General features: G+C 40.4%; 2 protein-coding genes across 2 annotated transcripts in view; one reads left to right on the plus strand and one right to left on the minus strand.

Moving 5' to 3' along the window:
• The window catches only part of LOC140233541 (kinesin-like protein KIF15), a 59,468-nt gene that overhangs the window by 16,923 nt on the left and 18,227 nt on the right, over nucleotides 1-24,318 (plus strand). The window contains exons 15-33 of the mRNA XM_072313662.1: nucleotides 3,989-4,187; nucleotides 4,855-4,982; nucleotides 5,559-5,738; nucleotides 6,481-6,729; nucleotides 7,313-7,420; nucleotides 8,708-8,944; nucleotides 9,292-9,369; nucleotides 9,989-10,105; nucleotides 11,127-11,288; nucleotides 12,223-12,309; nucleotides 12,911-13,138; nucleotides 13,604-13,708; nucleotides 14,412-14,589; nucleotides 17,433-17,524; nucleotides 18,015-18,124; nucleotides 18,859-18,984; nucleotides 20,168-20,239; nucleotides 21,014-21,107; nucleotides 23,143-23,274. Coding sequence (XP_072169763.1) covers nucleotides 3,989-4,187; nucleotides 4,855-4,982; nucleotides 5,559-5,738; nucleotides 6,481-6,729; nucleotides 7,313-7,420; nucleotides 8,708-8,944; nucleotides 9,292-9,369; nucleotides 9,989-10,105; nucleotides 11,127-11,288; nucleotides 12,223-12,309; nucleotides 12,911-13,138; nucleotides 13,604-13,708; nucleotides 14,412-14,589; nucleotides 17,433-17,524; nucleotides 18,015-18,124; nucleotides 18,859-18,984; nucleotides 20,168-20,239; nucleotides 21,014-21,107; nucleotides 23,143-23,274 — 2,682 coding nt within the window. The remainder of the gene's footprint in view (nucleotides 1-3,988; nucleotides 4,188-4,854; nucleotides 4,983-5,558; nucleotides 5,739-6,480; nucleotides 6,730-7,312; nucleotides 7,421-8,707; nucleotides 8,945-9,291; nucleotides 9,370-9,988; nucleotides 10,106-11,126; nucleotides 11,289-12,222; nucleotides 12,310-12,910; nucleotides 13,139-13,603; nucleotides 13,709-14,411; nucleotides 14,590-17,432; nucleotides 17,525-18,014; nucleotides 18,125-18,858; nucleotides 18,985-20,167; nucleotides 20,240-21,013; nucleotides 21,108-23,142; nucleotides 23,275-24,318) is intronic.
• LOC140233540 (zinc finger protein 862-like) lies at nucleotides 1,086-1,880 on the minus strand. The gene has a single exon (XM_072313661.1). It carries the CDS (start codon nucleotides 1,878-1,880, stop codon nucleotides 1,086-1,088), a length of 795 nt encoding a protein of 264 aa, XP_072169762.1.

Below are 24,318 nucleotides of genomic sequence, written 5' to 3' on the forward strand. Positions count from 1 at the left end.
AGTTGCACCACAAAGGGGCCAGAATTCCTTACTCTAAGTGATTTAGTGCCATACAATCAAATACTTCAATAACTGATAAATCGATGAATGATTTTGAACCTCTCTCTTATTCGTGTGTGTGTGTGTATCGGTGAGAAGGTGAGAATCTTTGTCAAATTCACATAATGGACTACATAATGGACTGACTGCACACATTATCTGTTATCAAAGCACAGTCTGAGGAGGGCAAGGGACACAGAACAATCAAAACAAATGGGATGGGCTAGAGATCGAAGGTGGGCAGCTAAACAGGTAAGGAAGGGGATTAAAAGCAAGGGGATGAACAGACAAAAGGCAGAGTTGGGCCAGTGATTAACCGAAGGGTGATGAAGGGGGGGGGGGTGGGCAACCTGCAAAGGATAAAGATGAATAAGGAGGCAACATCAAACAAGATATTAAAGGAACAACAGAAGAAAAAAAGAATAGGAAACGAGTGAAATCAAAAGGGGCCTTGGCTTTCCATCCCCGCAGAATCTTTGTCAGAGGCAAGATGACAAACATTTAGGGAAAGCATTTAGATAATATATGGACTACACACAACAAGCACAGTCTGAGGAGGGCTAGGGACACACTAAAGAGGTGGGCTAGAAGTCAAAGGGGGATTAAAAGCAAGAGGGTGGACAGACAAAAGGCAGAGGTGGGCCAGTGATGATCCCAAGGATCATAGGGGGCAACCTGTTACGGATAAAGATGAATAGGGAGGAAACATCAAACAAGATAAGGATCAATAGAAGGATAAAGAATAGGAGAAGAGTGAAATAGCAACAGCATGTGTGAAGGGGGGAGGAGAGGGGAGGGGGGAGGAGAGGGGAGGGGGGTTGGGAGGCTTACAAGCAGAGAGCCCAGGGAATAATTTTCAAAAAAAAAAATGTATAGCAAAACTGCTATACAAAATAATTTTTGCATAGCAGTTGGATAAAATTGTGTAGCAGTTCACCCACCCCCCTCCCCGAGTAATCGCAATGCAAATTTAAAACACACAATGACAACATGAACGTACATTGTACATGTATGACCATTTTCATGTGGGTGTACTACACTTACATTTAGTCGTCAAGTGGGTATGGCCGCTTGCTGCTACCACTATAGGGTTGAACATTTAGCTTGCGAGGAGTGCTGAAGAACCTCTTGACAGCACATTGTGGATCATAGTCAATGGAAGATGGTCCCTCGATGCTGATCCTCATGAGATGATCCAGAGTTTGAGCACTTAATCTGCATCTCCAGTCCGTCTTAATTCGGCGCATTGTACTGAATCCTCTCTCCACTTTGGCATTGCTGATGGGAAACGTGAGTAAGACCCTGATGAGAAGACCAAGGTTGGGGTACTTGCTCATTGAAACCGTGACAAATGCTCTCCAAACATCAGAACTTTGCAAGTCCATCAGAAATGAATTCCAGTATGACTTGAAGGAGTTCCATTCTGTCTGGATGGACTCTGGCTGGACTTCCTGAAGCAACCCCTTAAAGTGCTCATACACTGTGTTAAGCTCCTTGTGACCAAACTGATCGAGAGAAGGCTTATCCCTTGGCCAGGTATTAGTGTCCAACACTTTGAATGCTTGAAAAAGCTGTGAATTGAAGTCAGAGAATCTTGCATCAACACACTCTTTGATCTTCTTCACATGTGTCTTTCTAGAGTTCTGGAAAGCAGTCAAAACTTCCCTCCTCACATTGGTCAGCTTGACATTCTTGTATTCCACTTCAGCCATGCCATCTTCAAAAGTGACGTCACAGAGGAACTTTGAGAGTTCTGATACGTGATCTTCTGTGTCCTCGTGCTCTGATTCAAGATTTTGCATGGAGGCATGGAATGATTCAAGACTGGCCATGGCAAACATAAGGTCCACAGACTCTCCCTGAAGGTTGCAGGAAATGTGCTGCTAAAGGCTGCAACAGAACAAAAAACAGCAGCATGTGAAGCACAAACTTGAAACTTGTCAGAACCTTCAGGTATCCATGAAATCTTGCGCTATCTGCTGCAGATGATTCACTGGCCATGGATTCAAGATGGGCAACAATGACTGGATATGACCGCATAAGGGAGGCAAGTGCCTTGGACTTGTGCTGTAGCCATCTCGTCCCATGAGCCTTCTCTGGCTTAGTTACAACGTCCTCCATGACTTCTCCCAAAGTCCTCAACTCTCGCAGACGTTTTGGGCTCTTCTCATACGCATAATACAACGACATAAGCATGTCACTGATCTCATTCATGTATGTGTCCTCAAAGGCATTTTTAGCTGCCAGTTCCAGCCTGTGATTGAGACAGTGCATCCCAATTAACCATGGCATTTCATCATTCCGTAGAAGAGCAACCAAACCTTTTTTCGCTCCCATGTTTACTGCGGCACCATCAGCGCAAACACAGATCAACTTTCCCTTCAGTGACATATCTACATCAGTGAATATTTCATCCAGCCCGTCTTTCAAGCCTTGTGCTGTAGCTTGCCTAACATCAGTAAGGCAAAAAAAGTTTGACTGGACCTCACCAGTTTTTTCATTCACAAAATGAACATAGACAAGTTCTTTCTCAGTCACACTGGCATCAGTAGAACCATCAACCATGATGGAAAAGTACTTGGCTTCCTTTAAAGCCGTGAGCATTTCACTCTTCATTGTCTCACCAATGACGCCAATAAACTCACTGCATTTGGCTTCGTGTGTGTATGTATTGCCTAATGGAACTCCATGTTTCTTCTCCAACTCGACAAAAACAGGGTACTTTGTAAAAGGCAGTTCTTCCTTGGCGATAGCATATGCAATGTCAAAGAGTTTACTCACTCGTTTCTCTTCTTCACTTGATGCTCCAGACAATGCTTTTCCAATTGGTGTTGTCTTGAAGATTGCATCGAGCGTCAGTTTAGGCCTCAAGTGAAGAGCGATTGCTTTCCTATGCATTTCACTGCGGGAATGTTTCACAACATTATCCTTTTTCAGGGCCGATCCTGTCACTCCATTGATAAATGCCTGGTTAAAATTACGTAGCGATCTGAGCCTCGCTTGATGTTGCACACAAATCTTGCACCTAATGCAGTTCAGTTTCCCAGCACTCTCTTCATACTCAATCCATTCCCTGTTCTGGTCAATCTCCTTAATCCATCCTTCCACAGTAATTACACGAATAGACGACATGTTTGCAAATAATTCCAGTTATTCCACATGAATGAATCATTGAAGTCACATACGCTACAGGTAAGTACCGGTCGGTAGGCCTACGTTATTTAAATCACAACACAGCACTGACAGCTAGCTAGCTCTAGCTAGCTGCGCACGTGCGAGGATATTTTGGTTGACCTGCACCACCACGTGTACTGTCACCTTGCATTGTGTGCTGCCTGCGTTGCATGCACAGTCAGCATGCTTTTAGGTGATTGAGCTCTGCCAGCGTGCCATGTGCATGTACTACTGTGTGTGTGTGTGTGTGTGCAGGGAGGTGGGAAGAGAGTCTCTCCTCACCTCCCTGGTGTGTGTGTGTGTGTGTGTGTGTATCCGTATGTTATGTGTTAGGTCAGAAGGCGTTAGAAGTTGATGTAGGCCTACGATCGCGCAGTGCTGGAAGCTGTCTCACCTCCCTGGGTTGGAGCAATACGTGTGCATTTCACAGCTGGCTTTATACGTGTTATGGGGCTAGCGATCGCAATGCGGGGCCCACCAACTCATACTACAGGGTGTGAATCAATTCGCCCATAAACATGTATGTGTCCGTTTGTATCGCAGCAGCTGCGATTCATAAAAAAAGATGCATAGCAAATGGCTGAAAATGCATCGCAAATTGCGATGCGATACCGGGAAAATTATTCCCTGGAGCCCTAAACCTTGTGAACAAAGACGTGGCAAAAATGAATGTGAACGCCAACCAACAAACTGTGTCAGTGAGAAGGCTGATATGCATGGGTAAAGAAAGTGAGCAATACTGAATCAGAATGATCTCTTTCCCGAATGATTGCAGGAGAATTTGAAGAAGGAGGTGAGTCAACTCCGAGAGCAGCTGGACCACAATCCGATCATCATGAGATACGCGATGGAGAACCAGTCTCTGCGGGGACAGCTCAAGAAGATGCAGGCCCTCGAGTCTGTCAGGGCTGGCCGAGAGATCACTGCGTCCAAGGCTCAGGACCTGGAGAAGCTATTCATGGAACTCAGGGAAAGTAAGAATTCTGTGACAATGGTGTAGACAGAGATGCATAAAATTCCTTGAATACTCAAGTTTCTTGTTGGGATTGACCAAGCTAAAGCAGCAAAGCAGGCAAATGTATGAAACAAATAATTAGGTCACTATATAGGATGAATCTTGAAATAGTCCCTCTTGATACCATTCAGGTCCTGTGTGTCTGAAAAAACAAAACAAAAAACAGTTGATCTTTGGAAAGGAAGTTTTTGTGTAAGAGATTTGTAACAAATGTAAAGTCTTTGCATTCATAGTACTATGAATCTTAGAATATGATGCTCTCAGTAAATGTTGTTGTTTTTTTGCATCAGCATCAATAAGGTGAATTACACATTGCTTGACAGTGAAAGATTATATCATTCACTTAAGACTTCTTTCAGTGTTACATCACAAGAGATTAATAATTGATTTTATAAAATTGATATTGCTATCCTGATGATGTCAATGGGTGAATAGTATTCAAGACTAGAGCCCAAGTGTGTCAAATTCCTGGAACTTACTGTTTGGTTTCTTTTTGCCACCCCCTAACAAAAAAAAAAAATGTCTTACACTGAAAAATTGAGTGCAAAGTGCTATCTCTTTTGAGATCAAATCCTTGCAAGTTTGAGCCTGATGTGTTTTTTATGCTGCTGCTCATGAACTCCTAGGTCTTCCCAAGGGAGGTGAAATAATTGTCACTCCAAACAGCACCCCAGTGGATGGCGATAACATTCCTACATCTACCGTCGTCATCCTGAAGTCCCAGATCAAAAAGCTGCAACTTGAGCTGGAAAATGTGAGTCTGTATGTTGTATTTTGGCAGTATCTATTCAACATTCTGCCATTTGAAATGATTTCTGTCTCAGGTGCGTACATTGTGAAAGTTGTCAATGTTTGCCTCAGTGATGTTATTTCACAATTGTTTGTAGACATGGTCTGGAAGGAACTGTCAAAAATTGTGAGATATATGTATTAAAATTAACATTGTGTTTGTTTGTGTTTTTCTTTTGTTCTCCATGTAAGAACAATGAACAATTTTTGACAACCTCAAATGCTACGTGTAACTAAATTTCAAGGATTCTGTAGGATAACAATGGACGTCATTTCAGCTGTCAGTCAATTGACCTGTATTTCATTTTTAGGGTACAATGTAGTTTCTCTCCAACTCTCCACATACAAATGAATTGTTTTTGAAGACAGCTTTGCTTTTAGTAAAAATTCATGTTTAATTGTACAGTTACACATACACACATATACACATACATATGCACAGCTCAGCCTTAAAACCATTGTAATATGCAACAATTGATAGGCTTTCTAAACTCCAACCTCGATGCACTGCGATTCCCCCCCCCCCCCCCACCCTGAACAGGCCAAGCAGGAGCATGCAGAGACGGATGAGATGAGCCGAAAGAAGCGCCTAGAGCTGGAGTGCGAGTTGGAGTCATACAAGAAGAGTAACACAGAGCTTGAGAAGACCCTGGAGGGGGTAAAGGTCAAGAACAGGTTGGAGCGGGACGCCCTCAACGACATGCACATACAGACCATCAAGGTACTGTAGTCAGCCTCACTCTCAATGAGTTGGTTCATCAGCCATTACATGGGTCCTTGATGACTCTTGATTAGTCGACTTTTGTATGGATGCATGTAAATTTGAGCATACATTGAGTAACAAGTAAAAAATAATGCTGGCATTCACTTTTTTTAAATACATTATATTTTTCAGTTTCTTTCATTATTTTGCTCTACATGCACCATTTATGTTTTAGAGCGTAATTTGCCATCTTGCAAAATGGTGTGGATATTTCTTGCTGGACGAATGGAAGTTGTACATATATACGTATATGAACATTAGTTTTATCAGTTATGTTATCGTTCATATCATAATTTTCTAGAGTACATCATTTCACTCCTCTATCCTTACTGGCAGTACCCAGTGTCATGTTTTTTACATCTAGAATAGATTATATTGTTGTTTCTTATTTCCCTTTGCTCTCTGTGCTTCTGATTGACAGAACTACATCTCATCAACATTATCAGCGAAGTCTAAAACCTATCTCATGTATCAAGAGAAAAAGAGCTTAGGGAGCAGTGGGTGGTATTTCTCTATGACAGTGAAAAGAAATTCTATGCTTTCTACGATCTAATCCTTTCGAATATGTGTGCATGATTTTTGTTTCAGTTCTGTTTCTCAATGACAGTAGAAAGAAATTATATGCTTTCTACAATCTAATCCTTTCAAATATGTGTGCATAATTTTTGTTTCGATGTTGTTTCTCTGTGTGATAATTTAGAAAATTACCACCCCAAAGAAAGTGACCTACAACTTGCGCTCCCGCCTCATCATGCGCGTCGGCGCCACACCCGGAGCTAGCCCGGGTGCCATCGACGGCTCCAGCCCAGTGATGGGTGAGGGCATCGGTGGTAGTCCCTCTCTGAGCTCCCCTGCCCTGGACCAGGAAGGCATCGTCGATGAGGACATGCCAGAGCACTTGGTTGAACAGTGCAACGAGGCCCTGACTGCTGAGCTTCAGAAACTGCAGGTATGTGGCAGTCATGATCTCCATTGAATGGAAGACATGATCTCGACATGAAATTTCTATTCTAGTATGCACAGACTGAATGACTTCACAAAGAATCTTGATCTTTTTTTTTTAGAGTGACAATGAGTTGAACAAATTACTAGTTCTTAGAATACATCTAGTTGTAACTACCAAACTGGTAGAATTGTCACTACAATTTGAATAAGGTTAGAAAGTTAAGAAATTTCAGAATTTATTAGTGAAAAAATGAGCAAAGAAAATGGCATTCCATCGGGATTCGAACCCGAGACCTCCGGAATGCTAGCCCAGTGCTCTACCAACTGAGCTATAGAAAGCCCTGGTACAGTGTTCATCCCAGAAACCCTTAATTCTCAATGCTCATGTGATCAGAAGCTATGGCAGTGTGTGTGTGATACGTAAGCACACACTTAAACCATATTTTTTATCCTAACAGTGATGTCTGATGCAACCACATACACTAAAAAGCTGAGGCAATGATGCCATTGCATATGTTATAAAGACAAATTTTAACTTCAGCACAACTTTGTTATTTGCTGTTACTTTTTACATTTATTTCTGACAGGAGAAGTCATCAGTGGTTGAGAAGCAGCTTCAAGAACAAGATGCACTGAAGCTGAAATTGCAGCAAAATATTGCCAAACTAGAGCACCAGCTGGCACAAACACACGAGGTAAGAAAGCAATCCTAGAGATTGTGTCTGTGAAGATTCAAGGTCTGGCATTGACAAGCCCTGGCACAATAAAGATGAGAAGAATTCAGGAGCAACCTTGTAACTACATTTGAGACTCTTTTTTTTTTTTTTCTTCACATGAATACAGCAGAGGTACAGACCAACTTTTATGAGCAGTTGCTATAGGTGGCGCTATTCCCGATTTCACAATAATAATTGACTAACATTGCATGAATCTATTAAACCTCATTCTACTATTAAAAACAATAGGTGGTTTTCACAACACATTCATATTCTATATATGCATACCTTTTAAACATAGGTTGTTCTTTTCAATCTGAAAGCTGGTCCGAGGCTTGTCCGATATAGCAACAAGTGTTATATGCAAACTGGATTCCAGCAATTGAATTTCATTTGAAAAAAAGCAGATTAATGGAATAGCTTGTCTCCAGTTCCTGGTAGTGAAACATCCATAAATGTGACCCGCTACAACAAAATGATCCTAAAGTCGGGCGAGGTCGATTATTTGAAAATTGCATGACACAAATCCCTAATCTTTCTGCTTTAAATTGATATATAACACATCGTATAAAAATAATCGGCTGCGGAGATATCGATGTTTAAAAGAGAGCATGTCGATACGTCTGGGAAATCACTGTTTCGAGAAAAGCGCCCTTAAAGTTCTCCTTGCGACGCAATCACGATCAAAGCACACGCAAGTCAGTTTTCACCTCCGAACAATAGAAGGTAAGCCCTAGCAACCCCCGAAATGCTCATTCAAACACAGCGTCGGCGGTCTCCTCACCGACCAATCAGTGACCATAATGGCAGGAGAAGCGGCTGGGCATAGCGCACCCCGCCAGCACGCACCAGTCGACTGGGCAGTGTGCGAGCTTCACGCTTCGGTTAGCGGCAAGCAGCAAACTGACCAATGAGATCACTCTGGTCGTTGTTAGGGGCGGAGCCGATGTGTGGCGCTCACTCCAAATGTTCGAACCAGTTTCTGCTTCATTGAAACGCCAAAAAAAAAACATGGCCCAGAAAAACGCTATTTTTTGGTCTTTCCTTTCATCATTTTGATTCAAAATTTCGACAGATGATAGAAGACATGTCAGACTCTAATAATATGTCAAATTCAGAAAATTGTAAGTTTTGACCAATTTTGATGCTCTGACTTCAAACTTGATTTTGACGGCTTCGACCGTGCGCGACTTTAGGACCATTTTGTTGTAGCGGGTCACAAATGTGAATACGTTCTGAAAAGGTTCTAATTATTCACGCACACAGCTCCACGAGAGTGAATCCCTAAAGTGGTCGGAGTCAGAGAAGGAAATGAGCTGCAAGCTGGCAGAGCTGACTCGTCAGGTGACCACCCTGCAGCACGACTGCTCCCTGGCCAGGGGAGAGGCCGAAGATTTCAGGGTCCTCCTGGCAGCTGCTGACAAGGAGCTGGGCCAGGAGAAGAGGCAGAAGGGAGAAGAGAACTCAGCCTGGAACAAGGCTAAGGCTGCCCTGGATGCCCAGGTAAGCTTCTTCTGCTTCTTCTTTTTCTTTTTTCTTTTTTAATGAAGTAAAATGAGCTCTGCCTTGAATGCAAGCATAGTGAGTGTGAGCAGACTTACAGAATTAGTGAATGCTATTTTGAGGGAGTGTAAGTTGAGTGTACTTAGAATTTCTTTTCTTTATTAGACTGTTACCAGCATTTGCCAAAATTAGAGCCCATTATTTAACATGTTCATTAAAATTAAGAATATTGTCCAAATTCTTTTAATGTGTCTCATGGTGCCTAGCATAGTAGCAAGTATTTGTATTGTCAGCTGTGGATATACAAAAAGACTCTTGTCATCGTCTTGTTCTCTGTCCCTGGGCAGGTGGTGCGCCTTGAAAATGAGCTGTCCACTCGATTGAGGGAGCTTGAGAATGGGACGGAAGAGAAACAACAGCTCCAGGTTCGTATATGTGCATCATGGCTTGGACGGTGTGAGATTTGCATCCATCCAGGTGCTTGTAGATTACATCACTGCTGTCAGTGATTTTATCCCTCGGTCTCTACATTGAACTCGTGTCGGTTGCATGAGCAGTTGGTCATCATTTTCCTGTGATGCTCATGTGCTCATTTATTTGACTTCATTACATGAGAGCAAAAACTGGATTGGTATACCCGTTCACAGCTGGTTTTAGTTTGGGTTTGCACAAACGTAATGTCAGTGAAAGAACCCAGAAGCTTGTATGAAAGTCATCAGTAGTTTTCAAATGTGGTGATCTTTGGCACAATTGCACTGCTGTAGCATTTTATTGAAAGGATTTCAAGCAATGATCTTTAAATGCTTAATTTGTTTATGACTTTGCATTTGAATATAAATAAACATGTTTCACCACAACATGTATCTGCAATGTGCTGTGTCTGATTGAGTAGATTGCTCATAGTCCATTGTCAGGTCAGTGTACACTAGTGTTTACCAAGCTTTTATGGGAAGTAGATATTCCCTCCATTAAAATGGGGAAAATAGTAATATATCAGAGGTTGAGGGTAATTGGTGGCTGTCCCACTCCTTTGTTTCTCTGCAGGATGCGTACAACACCCTTCAGGCAGAGTATGAGTTCCAGCAGCAGCGAGAGTTTGAATTGGAGAGCCGTCTCCGTGCCAGGAAGGAAGAGATTCAGACTCTGCAGACTGAGATTCAGGTTAGTATTATTTTCACCATTTTCCTGTGGATCACAGAGTCCAGAGGACAGAAAGCAATTAGATGTGCATGACTGATTCATTAAAGGGTCATTCTAGGGGAAATTGATCGTCCCTATGAACACATTGTGGTTCATGAGCAAGGCCCCAGACCGATGCCCTAAAGATCCATAGCACAGATGGAGATATATTGTTACTATCATTATCATCCTATATGTGACCTTGCATCACAAAACGAACAAAAAGTCGCACATACTGATTTTGTGTTAGGACTGAAAATAGGTGAAATTGGTCAACCCAGCCAATCTCGAGTTTTTCATATTTTCTGAAAGAGCAAGTCTTCTTCTACATTATACTAAAGTTTTGGATCATAAAACATACAGGAACTTGTGTTTTCAGCATTTTTTTCCCAAACACTCTGGTGGAATAGTGGTATTGGGTGTTTCTCATAGAGTCCTTTTTTCATTTCTTAAAAACCCTATTCACACTCTTCACTTTTAACTCCAATAATTTTGGACAGAATGATGCCACTGCATTGAAAGTTGGCATTAATCATCTACAGAATATATCAATAAAGTGTGCTCAATTTCAGCTTAATCTTGCTCCAGTGGTTTACATCCCGTTTTTTGTTCCATTCATCGCACAGCTACCGAGTCTTGGTAAGGATTAAGCACTTGATAGACCCTCTACTTCAGAGTTTTTCTCAGTTCACACTTTCCAGAGTGTGTACTTTCTTTCCAATATTAGGATAGGTTTTTAGAGCCCATTTGAATTGAGTTATACATCAGTTTAAAGCTTAAAGTCTGCTCTTTCAGAATCTGCTCTGAACTAAAAATTCATGTCTGGCGACTTTTTGTTGGTTTTGTGATGCAGGGTCACATATTTTCATTTTTTATATAGAAAGGACAACACCAATCTCTATTTTGATATAATACGCCCATTGCAGTCGTTATGTATATATATAATTTCATCATTTGTTTTCATGCTGTTTTATGCTATTCTACAATATTCTGTATAACACAGTCCCACCTGGAGAAGATTGAGGGGGAGTGTGAGAAGAACATGCGGCTGACTGCTGAGCTTCGTCAGGGAGACAACACCAAGCAGGAGCTCCTAGCCTCCCAGGAGCTCATTGATCAGCTGAGGGAAGAACGTAAAGAGCTCTACCAGAGGCTGGATGATGAGGTGAGTGAACTCTTATAGTGTAGGCATATTAGTCGATACCCACTGGTACCACTGCCCAACACCTTGGGGAGGGGGGAGCTGGGGGGGGGGGGGTGGTGATGAAGAGGGGAATACACTGTAAAACCAAAAGGTGGGTGATATAGGGTCATACTAGCCCATATTCATTTAAGCCAGTGCTAGGTAGGCATATATTTGTTGAGTTTTGCACGAGTAAAAAAAATAGGAGTGCATGGTGTACAACCAAAAGGTCCGTGATGTAGAGTCATACAAGCCCGTATCCATTCAAGCAATACTAGGTAGGATATATTTTGGTGAGTTTTTGCGTTAGTATAAAATATGGATGATAACACCAGCCCTTAATTAATGCAGTAATATGAAAGTGATGTGTCTATTTTCATACCAGGCTTGGTAGCTGGCATATCTGGGATGGATGAACAGCTGCGGGCTGTTTGCTTTCAGGATATGCATCGTGATGCAAAAATCATTCCAGCTTGACTTTTTAAACTCTAGATAATATGCCCCGTGCAGCTTGTGTGAATGACACATAAAAAAAAAGAAAAAAGAAAAGGTTAATCCTGCGATGCAACCCTCAATACTACTAGCTCTGCGCACTCAGGTGACTGTGGTCAACCTCAAGTCATTTATTTATTATGCACAGCCCGCAGATTATAAATGTTTCATTCACCACCGAGTGATTTGTCTATTTGTGTGTGTGTTTTTTTTATTTGTATGCCATAAATGAACGAAGGCAAGTAAAGTGTTGTTGTTGTTGTTGTTGTTGTTGTTTTGTTGTTTTTTTGTATCACAATGCAAAAGCTGATAACTCCTGCAAGCCATGTACGGCACACCCATATGTTTGTATGATTCTCACATCATTGTCAAAGTCCTGCAATGAGCAGACCTACACTTAATATTCAAACTTGTCTCCTTGCAGTCCAAGAAGCTGGCCGATACGACGGATGCCCTAGACGCCGCCAATTCTGCCATGTTGGCCATGAAGCGGACAGAGGCAGAGCAGAAGGTATGGTGTCTCGTTTTGTAAGCAATTCATCCATGAGACAGTCTTAGAATGTGTAATGTGTGCTGCGAATAGATATACCTAAGTGACATAAGGGTATACTGAAAGTGAAATATCATTTCTATGAATTTTGTGACATTTCTACGCCATTAAATGAACATTGTTCGAGAGATGGATAACCAGTCACAATAGTTAAGGTTTAAGCAAACTTTATTATGCTCACGCAACACAAACTGCCGGCCGAAAGGGGCGAAGGTGGTACAACAACAATTTAACATACTTCTCAAACACTGCCCGTAAGAGGGCAGTATAACACACTGGCGCTATGAATTTCTCCTTTGAAGCAGCATACACAAACTCTTCCATGTGTAATACTAGTCGTTATAATGTAGGAGTGCTACCAATGTTTTCACTTTCATTTCCTGTCACATGTGAGCACTCAAAGAAAATTGGCATACTCCACATTTTTTTTAAGTCGTTATTCTGGCAATGTAAATGTGTTTTCAGAGCTTGAGGAGAAGTCTTATCAATTGACTCTATTGTCATGTTTATTATTTTTTTAAATATGTAATTGTGACCTTTCATTACACCTTCACTTGTTCAGGAAGCCCTAGCCAGCTTGCTTCAGTCACTCCAAGACCAGAAGGGGGTGGTGAAGGAGCGGGAGGAGGAACTGGCTGAACTCGGGATGCAATTCGAGGACTCAAGCAGTCATGTGACCCAGCTGGAGGCAGCCGTGGAGCAGGGCAAGTCCAGCATGGAGGCACTCCGGGGCGAGGTCTCCGCCCTGGAGGAGAGGCTTCAGTCTCAAGCCAGCTCCCACCAAGAACAGGTAAGCCATCCCTCAACAGTTTCTAAGCCTCATGTGCAGTAGTTTTTATTTCAACAGGTCTTTCGTTATCCCTTATAATAATACATATGGGATGAAATCAAAATCATCCATAACATACAGTACACATCATTCACCTACCAGGTAGTTTTAGAATGGCTTTTTTTTCTGTCCTCTATATTAACCCTTAGTTTCTCCAAATGTCCACATAGAATTAAGTTCTGTTAGATTGTTTTTATTATACATGTATTGTATGTAATTTACACCTTGAAAGATACAAGGATGTATGATACTTGCACATTTAAGTTGGTTAAAATGACCATGCATGTATTTATGTGTCAAGCTATCAACCTCTTGATATGTGATGCAGTGTCCCGATGGTCTTTTGTCTCGTGACTTTACTATGATTGAATAGTCTGTGCCTCCCTCTTTCTCGACCTCACTCACTGTCTCAATCTCTCCCTGTAGATTGAGAAGATGCGAGAAGAGGCCATGGACATGAGCAGCCAACACAAGGAGCTGCTGAGAGAGCTGGAGAAACAGTCGCAAGAAGTCACCCAGCTTCATCAGCAGGTAAGCCGTCCGCTCAGTGGAGCCAAGGTCCACAAAGTAGGTTGTGGGGCGGCTAGTTACTCACCATCCGTATCATCCATTGCGGTTTTGTCAGCCATGTTTCATATTGTTGCACAAAATCTTGTCATTGTTCATTGGTTTCAATGCTACATTAGATATCAACCATTCACAGCAGGGATTCTCAAGACATTCAAACAAGGATACCCCAACACTTCACCAGATCCCCACCAATTGCTGAGGATTTAGAGTTTCGCATTGGAAAGTCTCTCGTCTTTTAGACAGCATGACTGTTTATGACAGTGTCCTAGATGAATATTTTGATTTTAGGGCAAGTTCAATTCCACTTTTCTCTTGTAGTGATAAATGGAAAAGTGCTAGATGAAAAAAAAAAAAGAATCATATTAGAATTAGACTAGTTTGATATCTGCTTTGTATTGGCTGTTGTTGTTGTAGTGGTGCTGAGACAAATGTTTTTCAAGGATCAAGACAGTTGACTTTCATTGACAAAACCTATGTAATGTAAATGGCCAGCCATACACTAGACTATTCATTCTAAATTCAATTAATATTTGCTTATCGGGGTATTCTTACATCCTAGAAAATTAAGTCATGATGAAAAAGTGTCTAAAATTCTTCGGCATTTGATCAAATTTAACCTCTCTATTTTCTCCCCGTTTGCTTTGTGAATGTTTTGGTTTACAAGGTCAAAGAAAAAGAAGAAGAACTGCAAGTGAAAGAATCTGAACACAAGACTACCGTGGCGAAACTGGAGTCTCAGCTTGAGGAGGTGCAGAACAACCTTTCCACCGTCATCGTCGAGCTCGGTGAGCCAGAGGCCAAGAGGCGGAGGATGTCCGAGAATCAGACCCAGGAGCTCGAGTCATATCCTTCCAGTCACTCAATGGACAGTGTCTTCACTAGCACATTAGATCCGTCCCTCAGTTTTGAAGTGCCGCGTCCCCGCTTCCGCAGTTCCCTGAACTCGTAAAGCAGGAGAGATATATTTATGCCCTAACTTGGGGGCTGATCTCACAAAAGCTCAGTTCTAGTTTGTGGCATCTAATGCTTGCCACAGATACATTTCTTTCTCGGTACCTAGTGTATGGATGCTTGTAGCAGGGTTAACATGGTTTGTAGACAATTGTTGTGCGTCTCTTTGTCTATGTGTATCCTTTATCTATTATGATTGGTTATCTATCATTATCAAGTAAATTGCCAAAGATTAGAAGGGAGACCAAAAACAGATAAAATTCTATGTCTGAATAAGTTTGATGTGGCATAAATTATGTGAACAACAACAACGATTTTCATGTCATATGCACTTTTTTTTTTTTTAATGTGTTAGTGAAACCAATTTTTCAGAAGAAAGGAGAGAAGTCTAGACATTACAAATTGGCTGATCAATTTTGCAAGTGTATTTGTAGGCACTGCCGCTGATGTAAAGAAAAGAACATCGGTGTCAAGTACTCCAGTATTTTACAAATCAGCACTTGTTACGTTGTCAGGGTGAAGCAGGTTTGTATTTAGATATTTTTTTTGCATTTATAGCCGACTTTCAGTTTCTTTGCCAGACAGGTTTCAACCGTATTTACTGAAAAACTTCAGTAGGTTTTCCCAGTTTACTCCATTAAATGTTATATGGCATTCCTGTACATGAGTCACATGTAATGTGTGATCAAGAATGGAATTAATAAAATATATATTTTTTTCATACTATCAAAATATGTTAGGAATGGATTAAACATATGCACCATCTGCACTCAAGCATAGCGCTATGTACATGCACCAGTGCATATGCTTTAGTATGCTAGAGTAGTACTTTGCAATGAACACAGCTGATCAACTTGAAGTATGCATGTTTGTCTTCCTGAGGGCAGGCAAGTCAATGAACCTTTCATGAACAATGGGCCAGTATACTGATGTAGAATTCCTAATCTCATTTCAGTTCTGTTGATCTTGTTGAGCAATGATTGTTGAGTCAAATTGTTGCTATGACAGGCATGCTTTTTCTCTCTCGTCAGTCTCAACCTGCTGCAATGGTATGCACAAAATTTGAGTATGGTAGTAAGCTGCTGTGTTGGAGTGTTGTAGGTAAGATGCAGTGTGCATGCCTGGTATGTTGCAGGCGCGGTGGAGCACTCCAATTTGCATCTCATTATCGCCCCGTTCTATTTGAATTTCCAACGGGCATCCACGGCTGCCCGAAACTGTGTGCATGAAAAAGTCAAATCTTTACCTTCTCCTTGTGCCGCTATGCGTGCCGCTAGTAAACTCAAACTTCCCACACTATCTAAGTTTTTAAAAACCTTCCTTTTGATGAAAACATTATGAAATTTGCTGCACTAGAACTTGAGATATTAAAGCGTTTTGAAAATCACCTCTCGCAAAACATGCTCTCTGTTTTTTTCCGACTGGACTATGGCCGGGCTCCAATGTGTCCGAAATTGGCAACATAAGTTTATCAGGCCTCAATCCATTTATGGTGAAAGTTTACGCTTGGTTCCACCTGTACTTTTTGAGAAATCAACTTGTTTCTACAGGGTTTAGAATAGAAAATTGTAGTCAGCGAAACAATTGAAAATGAAGTCATTTCTTTTCCCGTAATATTGGGCATGCGTGGTACACACTGATCTCACCTCTAGGGGGGAGATCAGTGGTGGTACAGTACGTGAGATTCAGGATTTCGTGCTCATTGTTGGTTTGCATGTGACGCAGTCAATTTTGCTGAGTGTCGCACGGCGGTGACTGCTCAGAGCGGGTTAGCCCGCTAGCTGTGACTGCTGAGCTGCTGCCGCGCACGTTGCATGCAGCAAAGCGTTGTGTGTGCTGTGACATGCAACGCTACAGTCACGCGATTATACATACATGGGACCGACCTGTACGCTTTGCGTTCGTGTCATTTTTGGTATCACCTTCTGTTTTTTCCCGACACAACCATGGCCGGGAATATTAAGGTATGACATTTAAAACGCAAGCAGATAAATAAATTTTGGTGTACTTTGTTCGAATGGCGCTTTGGTTCCGCAATCACACTTCGTGAATTTTAGGATGTTTTTCGAGGCATATTTTTGGTAATTTTGCTCGCCAGGTTTTCGCTAAAATTTCACATTTTATCATTGTCAAATCCTTTAATATGTTATATGTGCATATTCGGACATGTTTTTAAATTCAAACTAACTCAATTTTAGTCCGAAAATAGGTTTCCTTAAATTGTTATTAGCTTGAGAAGTTGTTTACTTTTTCTCAACTACGCGAGTACATGTTGTTTACTTTATGCAAATGAGGCTCGGCTGCCGATGGATTTCTGCGAGATAATTGGGGTGCTCCACCGCGCCTGGTTGAAGCAGCCTCAGGGGGAGAAAACTTAGGACAATCTCATTCATAGTTGCTGTCGTTTTGCACCAGAGTCTGCGCAGATTTTAATATCATAATGATAGTCGATTATGCCTATTCATCTTCAGTGCACAATGCTATCAACAATTTCTGTCTTCATCTAGATATCAGTTTACATTCTCATTTCTGAGCTTGGCATTTCACTAGTATCCCAGCTTCAATACCCCCCCCCCCCCCTCCCCCCCCCCCCCCCCCCCCGCCCAACTGCGTGGGTAATTTGCAGGGGTTGATTCTGATTTTTATTGGTTTGTTGTTGTTGTTGTTGTATTCTTTACACTCTGCATGTCTTATGTATATCAAAATCACACTTTCCTTGACCTGGACGTATTCACGCTGAGGGAATCTCAGACTAGATTCAATGAGCTCTTCAAGGAGTTTGAGTCCATGCGAGAAGAGAAGAATAAAGAAATATACTCCCTGAAGGTGAGTCATGACGCTGTTTGTAAAAGCAAATAAAAAAAGAAAAAGAAAAGACAAATAACAAGTGATGTATACCTAATGATTCATTCATGTTAACATGTACCGATAGTCCACTTGCCAGTGGGTGTGGATGGAATTTTCATATAGAAATTGAATGATGACAAATCATTGTTTGTTTGTTATTTTTGTTCCCCATTCCATTCATGTTGGTTTCTCCAGCCATGTCTTTGTACTTTCGTGAGGCAAAGATTTTGTTAGGATCAAAAGCCTGAGCCTCCTTTGACTCAATTTTACTCCTCTGGTTTACTATTATTGGAAAAGCAGCTTTCATGATCAGCGTCGTCGTCGTCGTCGTCGTCGTCGTTGTTGTTGTTGCTGTTTTGCATTTTGTACTTTATGAGGGTTAGTTTCTTCTCTCTGGTGCAGTTGTTGCTGGTGTTATCTCCTTTTCTTTGAGCCTGTGTGTCTCTTTACTGACTCTCTCTTCTCACAGGTCCGTATGGAAGAACTGGAGGAGACTCGCATCGCTAAAGAGATCCTTGCTGCCCAGCACCAGACTCTCAAGTATGAGATGGAGGCTCAGATCAATGAGCTGAAAGAAAGGTGAGTTCTCCAACATTGTGTCTGTCCTACGTGTAGTTGTGTAATGCTTAAGATAGAGAGTTGGCATTGATTTGTAAAATGCTGCTGCGCCTGACATTGATGTTATTTTTTTCCCCCTCTCTCTTCCTTTCTCACCTATTGGTTATGACACACCTTTCGTAGCCTAGACTTGTCACAATTCACCCTCATATATTTTCATGTGTAATTAAACAACAGTTGTTTTGTCAAAATACCAGCAAAGCACAACTAGTATTTTTTTTTTTTTTTGCATTTGGCCGAGTGAGATGATTTAGTCATGTTTTTAATTCTGCAGAATCAAACTGTAAAATAGTGTTAGATATGACTATAAAAGAAAAGAAAAGTGTGCTCTTATTTTTGCACTAGATTCTTGTCGAAATCTTCCATTTTTTTCAGTATTGCAGATTACATTAGAGACTTCACTTGATAATACATAGGGAAGGGAATGGTTTACTGATGATGCATCTACAAACTCAATACCTCCGACAGTCATAAAGATTTGACAGAGATGAGGTTTTGACACGGTTAAGCCTTTATATTTTTGTTCAGTTGCATGTTTATCATGCTTTCTCTTCCAGTATGAACCAACAGTAACTGTATCAATCAAGTCATACATAACTCTTTTCTCAAGTACCATTAAAGAGCCATATTGTCTGTGCGATGCGACATAAAATTGAGGATGAATCTCTCTTGTCATCATCCAAACCTTCACACAGAGAGCTGTCTCTGTCTGACGAGATGGATAGTTTGAGGCGAGATCTCGAGCACCACAAGAGGTCGTTGACGAGAGCTGTACAGGACAAAGAGGTTGCGGTGGAGAAACTCCAAACACTCCAGACTGAGTAAGCCAAATACAACATTCTGTGGGTTTTAATAACTTGACAAGTGCTTGTTTTGTTCCAATCTCCAATGTCACTGTACAAATGATCCACATGTCTGATTTTGTCAGTAGGAATTATGTGCGTAAGGTAACTATGGAATTGTTTAATCTATGAAGGTGTAGCTGATTGGTTTAGACTAATTTTCATAGTAACCGCATGCGCACTATTCCTGATGATGCACGAAAAGACTTGTATTGTCTATTTTATAAAATGGTGGACAAAATTTTTGCCAAAAAATATATTTTCTTTTTTTTTTATATATCCCCAAACATATGTCATATTTACTGGATTTATGCCTCTTGCTACAAGTGTGAGATTTATAGTATATTTACAGTGGCTATTGCCAGTGTTCATAAAACAGTTCTTTGACATTGAACATGTAGGCAGTAAAATTCATTGCGAGGCTCTCAACCACTGAGATTGTAGAATATTCTTGACATGTTCTAAATTATACCTTGTGCACTAAAAGAGGTGCTGCCAGCCTTCAAAAGTCCCTATGACTGGCACACACAGTTACTTGTTTTCCCCTCATCTATTCAACTTGCGAGCATTTGTCAAGCCAAAAGACTGTTACAAGTCCATGTCAGTGAGTCTACTATTATATTATATTATATTATATTATGAAATTGTGACACACTGATTTTGGATAAGGATATATGTTCTCCAAAACAAAAACAAAAAAAATCCAAGGGTGCTATAAGAACAGTAAACGAGATGGAAAGTGACAATGGAAAAGTTGATACTGATACTGATGCTATCAATGTTAGCGACGATGATAATGAAGATCAGTCGGTATGCACAGAAGAAAGTAGAATAAATTATGGTGATAATACTGATGATGATGATGATGGTGATGATGATGATGATGATGATGATGATGATGAAGATGGTGATGAAGATGGTGATGGTGATGATGATGATGATGAAGATGGTGATGAAGATGGTGATGGTGATGAAGATGATGACGATGATGATGAAGATGGTGATGAAGATGATGACGATGATGATGAAGATGGTGATGAAGATGATGATGATGATGATGATTATGATGACGATGATGATTAGGAGGAGGGGCAGGAGGATGACCATTATGAAATGTGGATGCTAAGCTCACATTTTTTTTTTTTTTAATTCCCCTTGACAGGTATGACCAAGTAAAGGCCAACCAGGAGATTTTACAGGAAAGCTTGGATCAGCTGATGGAAGAGTTAGACAGGTAGGCAAATCGTCTTGGTCCATATCAATCATATCAAAATCACTACCTTCATTTTTATATCAACTTTTATAAGTGGAAACTTGAGCAAAGAAAATTGGATTTAATCAGGATAGTTTATCAGTGTGACAGACACTAATCCCAACAAGTAAGTTTTGGAATAGAATAGTGGCATGGGGTAGAAAATTAGAGACACTGGAATTATTGAATCAGAATCCGATCAATGTTATCAAGATTTTTTAACATACACTCCTCATAACCCTTATCTTTTTCATACAGCAGTTTTGACTTTCTGACTTCATTTTGCATTCAGTCAACAGTGAACACATCCTATTATTTGTAATACAATTTCATTTTCTGACTTCATTTTTGCATTCATTCAGCAATGAACATCCTATTGTCAATAATACAGTTTCATTTCCTGACTTCATTTTGCATTCATTCAGCAATGAACATCCTATCGTCTCCGATATAGTTTCTTTTTCTGACAATCTGGCCTTCACGACTATCCACTCAATTCCATTACCTGGCCAGCGCTTCAGTTTTGCAATTTGTATTGTTTTTTAGGAAATCTTAGCAGAGCTTTGATGTAGATGAGAGGATGATAACTGTGTGTAAACATAAGGAAAAAGTCTCACTGCTGTCGGCCTTGCTCGAGTCGAAGAAATGTAAAATGATGACATGAATAATGACTAGCTCCTTCGCGTAACTCAAATGAGAGTCAAGCAGAGGTTATCTCTTTATAACTACGAAAAAAATATTTCTCATCACCGCTAGGACATCTGCCCTGGAGAGTGCTCACTTCAAGGAGAAGCAGGACTTGAGATCGCAGCTTGAGGTGGAACATGAGGAGAAATCTAAGCTGAGCAAGGTACGGAAGAGGTCAAGTAGGGTCAGACACTTATTCAATGGAGGGGGGGGGGGGTGGGAGGCCAGAGTTTTACCTTTCGTAAGACATGTAGTAATCTCTTTCAATATTTCTGAACAAGCTGTTTGTTTATTTTCTTCTGTACTTAATCCTAACTGCACTATGGGGGTGGGGGCTCCTTGGAGTCCCCCCCCCCCCCCATAATTTTTCTCATTAAGGAAACATTCTTCTTTCTCACACAGTTTCCTTGTTCGTGTAGAAATTATTGAAATATTTCAAATATGCACAAAATTTGCATTATGAATAATTTATTCACACATCATTCAGAAAATTTGCATATTTGATTTTATAAAAAAAAATATGCCATCAGATTTGGCACGTGAAGATCTTTCAGCAAGCAAATTTTCAAGTTCATTAGACATTGCGTTTCTGAGATCCCCACTGGTATTTCAATGGTTCAAATAGCCCAGAGTGATTAGGGTGAAGGGATAACTAGTCAAAGATGCAAGATAAGCAAAACACACAGGAAAAGCAGAGACAGGGCAGAGGAAATGGCCTGTGTAATTTACAGCAGACTTCTTAGAATTGAACATAGGTATTGAATGTTATCAAAACCAAAAATGTTTATATGTACACCACACCACAGAAACATTACCCAAGCACAATAACTTTCACTTTTTCTTTTTTTTTTTTCTTTTTTTGATGGAGGAAAAAGAATTCCTCATACATAATTTCATCTTCATAAGACCACATAAACCACGATATATAGAGGTCTGTAATTTTTAATCAACTTAACCCTATTCTAACAGAGGGGGTCAAATTAACCCCCTCTCGACATTTCGCGCCATGATTCCGCAACGTGCAAAGATGGTGCCGCGTCATTTCTTGACTTTTTTCATTTTAAGTCTCCTCCATATTTTGAGACCAAATTTGCAACGTTCAGGTACACCATTCTGAAGTTACGTAATGATTTGCATATGTATGTCGAACTGAAAACAGCTCAAATTCACGATATTGTGTGCAAATCCAATGCAAATTGTGATTTTTGGTTAAATTGATGTAAATTAGATTATTTCCACTTTTAATCATTGAAATTAATCAATTCTAATGTAGGTAAGCTTGAGAAACTGCCTCCAACAAAATTTGGTCAAACAAAAGGTCGAAAAAACAATAAAATACATAAGGAATCAACAAAACAATAAAAACAAGAAAGATTTTGATTGTGATATATTTTTACAAGAAAATTGTTTGATGTGCTGTAAGGAATTCTGACACAAAAATTTAGCTATTCTTCAGTCTTTTTAATGGAGTTACAGGTGAAAATACAAATTCCATGCATAACTTTACATAATTAACATTTTTCTATTATGTAACCATGTAATCTTGTAGTTGACATCCGGCTCTATGTTCAGGCAAAATTTTACGGCGATTGCGCCATCAGCGGCTGAGATCTGAAGGGGGGGTCAATTGAACCCCACCAGTAAAAACTTGGGTTTTAAATAGCCCAGTTAGAACAGGGTTAATGCTCCGACTAGAAGATTCTTTGATACGGATGCCTGTCAGTTGATACGTACCAAACGCAGATCCCTGGTGTCTGATTGTGTCACGGCGCTTACTGCTACTAATGGTGAAAGTCTGTCTCATAACCAGTACTGTTATGTATGTGTTTTCTGGTATCTCGGTATCAGTTAAATGAAGTACATTGTATGAAGAAGCCCCGTTGGCAGAGTTATATGACACATAGAGCATATCATATCATCAGAACAAAATAACTTCTGAGGCAGTCTCATTGTTGAGGGGCACCTTTCTGTTGCAAAGTAAAAAAAAAATAAAAAATAGGAAACAAAACAGAAGAGGCTGGTTCAAATTTCTCTGCCTAGCATTGCCTACTCTGTTGGAATTCCACCATCCATTCATTTTAACCCATCCTCGTTTTGATGTGACAGAATAGTCACACTTAGTATATTACCAGTATTAATCCCGACATTTGAGAGTAACCACTCATATTGAAGCATCTGTTCCTGTCTGCCCCCAACAGGAAGTTTCAAGACTGAAAGAAAAGAACGAAGAAATGTCGCTGGAGAATGCAAAGTTGGTCGGTCACCAGAATTCCAAGCAGAAAATCCACTATCACATGCAGGTCAAGAATCAAAACATGGAGCTCTCCAAGGTAAGATGTTTGCTTATTTATCCTTTTTCCCGATTCACGTTTGCAACCAATACGTGTGGAGCAGAGAGTCTAAGTATTGTGTGGCAGTCTTATGGATCTGATTTCTTTGTCTTGTACTTTAAAAAAGAAAGTAATGAAGTAAATGAACGAATTTAGAAGAAACAACTTGTCCGAGAAGAGAATTTCTATATCTGTGTTTGTGATGATCCATGTGCCTTGTAGAACCTAGACAAAGGAGAGTAGTGTTTCTTGCGAGAGTTGCAGCATTGTCTTCTCCAGGCCACTACTGGATATTACTAAGATTGCTGAATGACATCAATGTTGCACAACCAAGATAAATATCTTCATTTGTCCACTGGAAAGTGGGTTTGATGATTAGCCTGAAATGAAAAGGTCATAGTTTTCGAGTATGTTCAAGAGTTTTGTGAAGGAGCTTCATCATTGAACTTTGTGCGTGAAATTGAAATTTTGAGTTCATACATTAAGAGTGGTATTCTCTTGCAGGTAATTTCCCATTTGTGCATACATGTCATTCAAAGTGTGTGGAAACATAATTTTGTAACTTTTAGTGACATGGTTGTGTGGATGACTCTTGGTGTCTGTGTGTTGCAAGTTGCATACCTAGTGGCTAGCCATGCCCATTGAAAATTCATTGAAAGTTGTAAGTCAAGTCAAGAGTTTAATTCTTCCAATAAATAGTCATAGTATAATTCTTCCAATTTATTTTACAATAAATTCCCGACCAAACAATATAAAAGTGTTCTGTAAAGCTGACTGTAGGTGAGGGGTAATGGATTGTAGAGATGGGACGATTCTTCCAGCAAAGATTTAAACCCCTTGTACTGTGTGGTGGATATACAATCCAATATCATATCCCATCCTGTTCACAGAGTGTTTTTGACGCTGACCTACTGATTAGACCTCTGTGTTCCATCACTGCTGTTTTCAATGACCAATAAATTCAGAGAGAGTGAATCACTCATTAAAGGGAAGGTAAACCCAAAGAGCAATGTGGATTGAGTGAAAGCAGCAACATTAGTAGAA

The sequence above is a fragment of the Diadema setosum genome, chromosome 9 (assembly GCF_964275005.1).
Source record: "Diadema setosum chromosome 9, eeDiaSeto1, whole genome shotgun sequence".
Taxonomy (NCBI): Eukaryota; Metazoa; Echinodermata; class Echinoidea; order Diadematoida; family Diadematidae; genus Diadema; species Diadema setosum.

What these genes read in the sequence shown, in the direction of transcription:
- LOC140233540 (XM_072313661.1), bottom strand. Translation starts at nt 1,880, where the DNA reads ATGTTTGCCATGGCCAGTCTTGAATCATTCCATGCCTCCATGCAAAAT.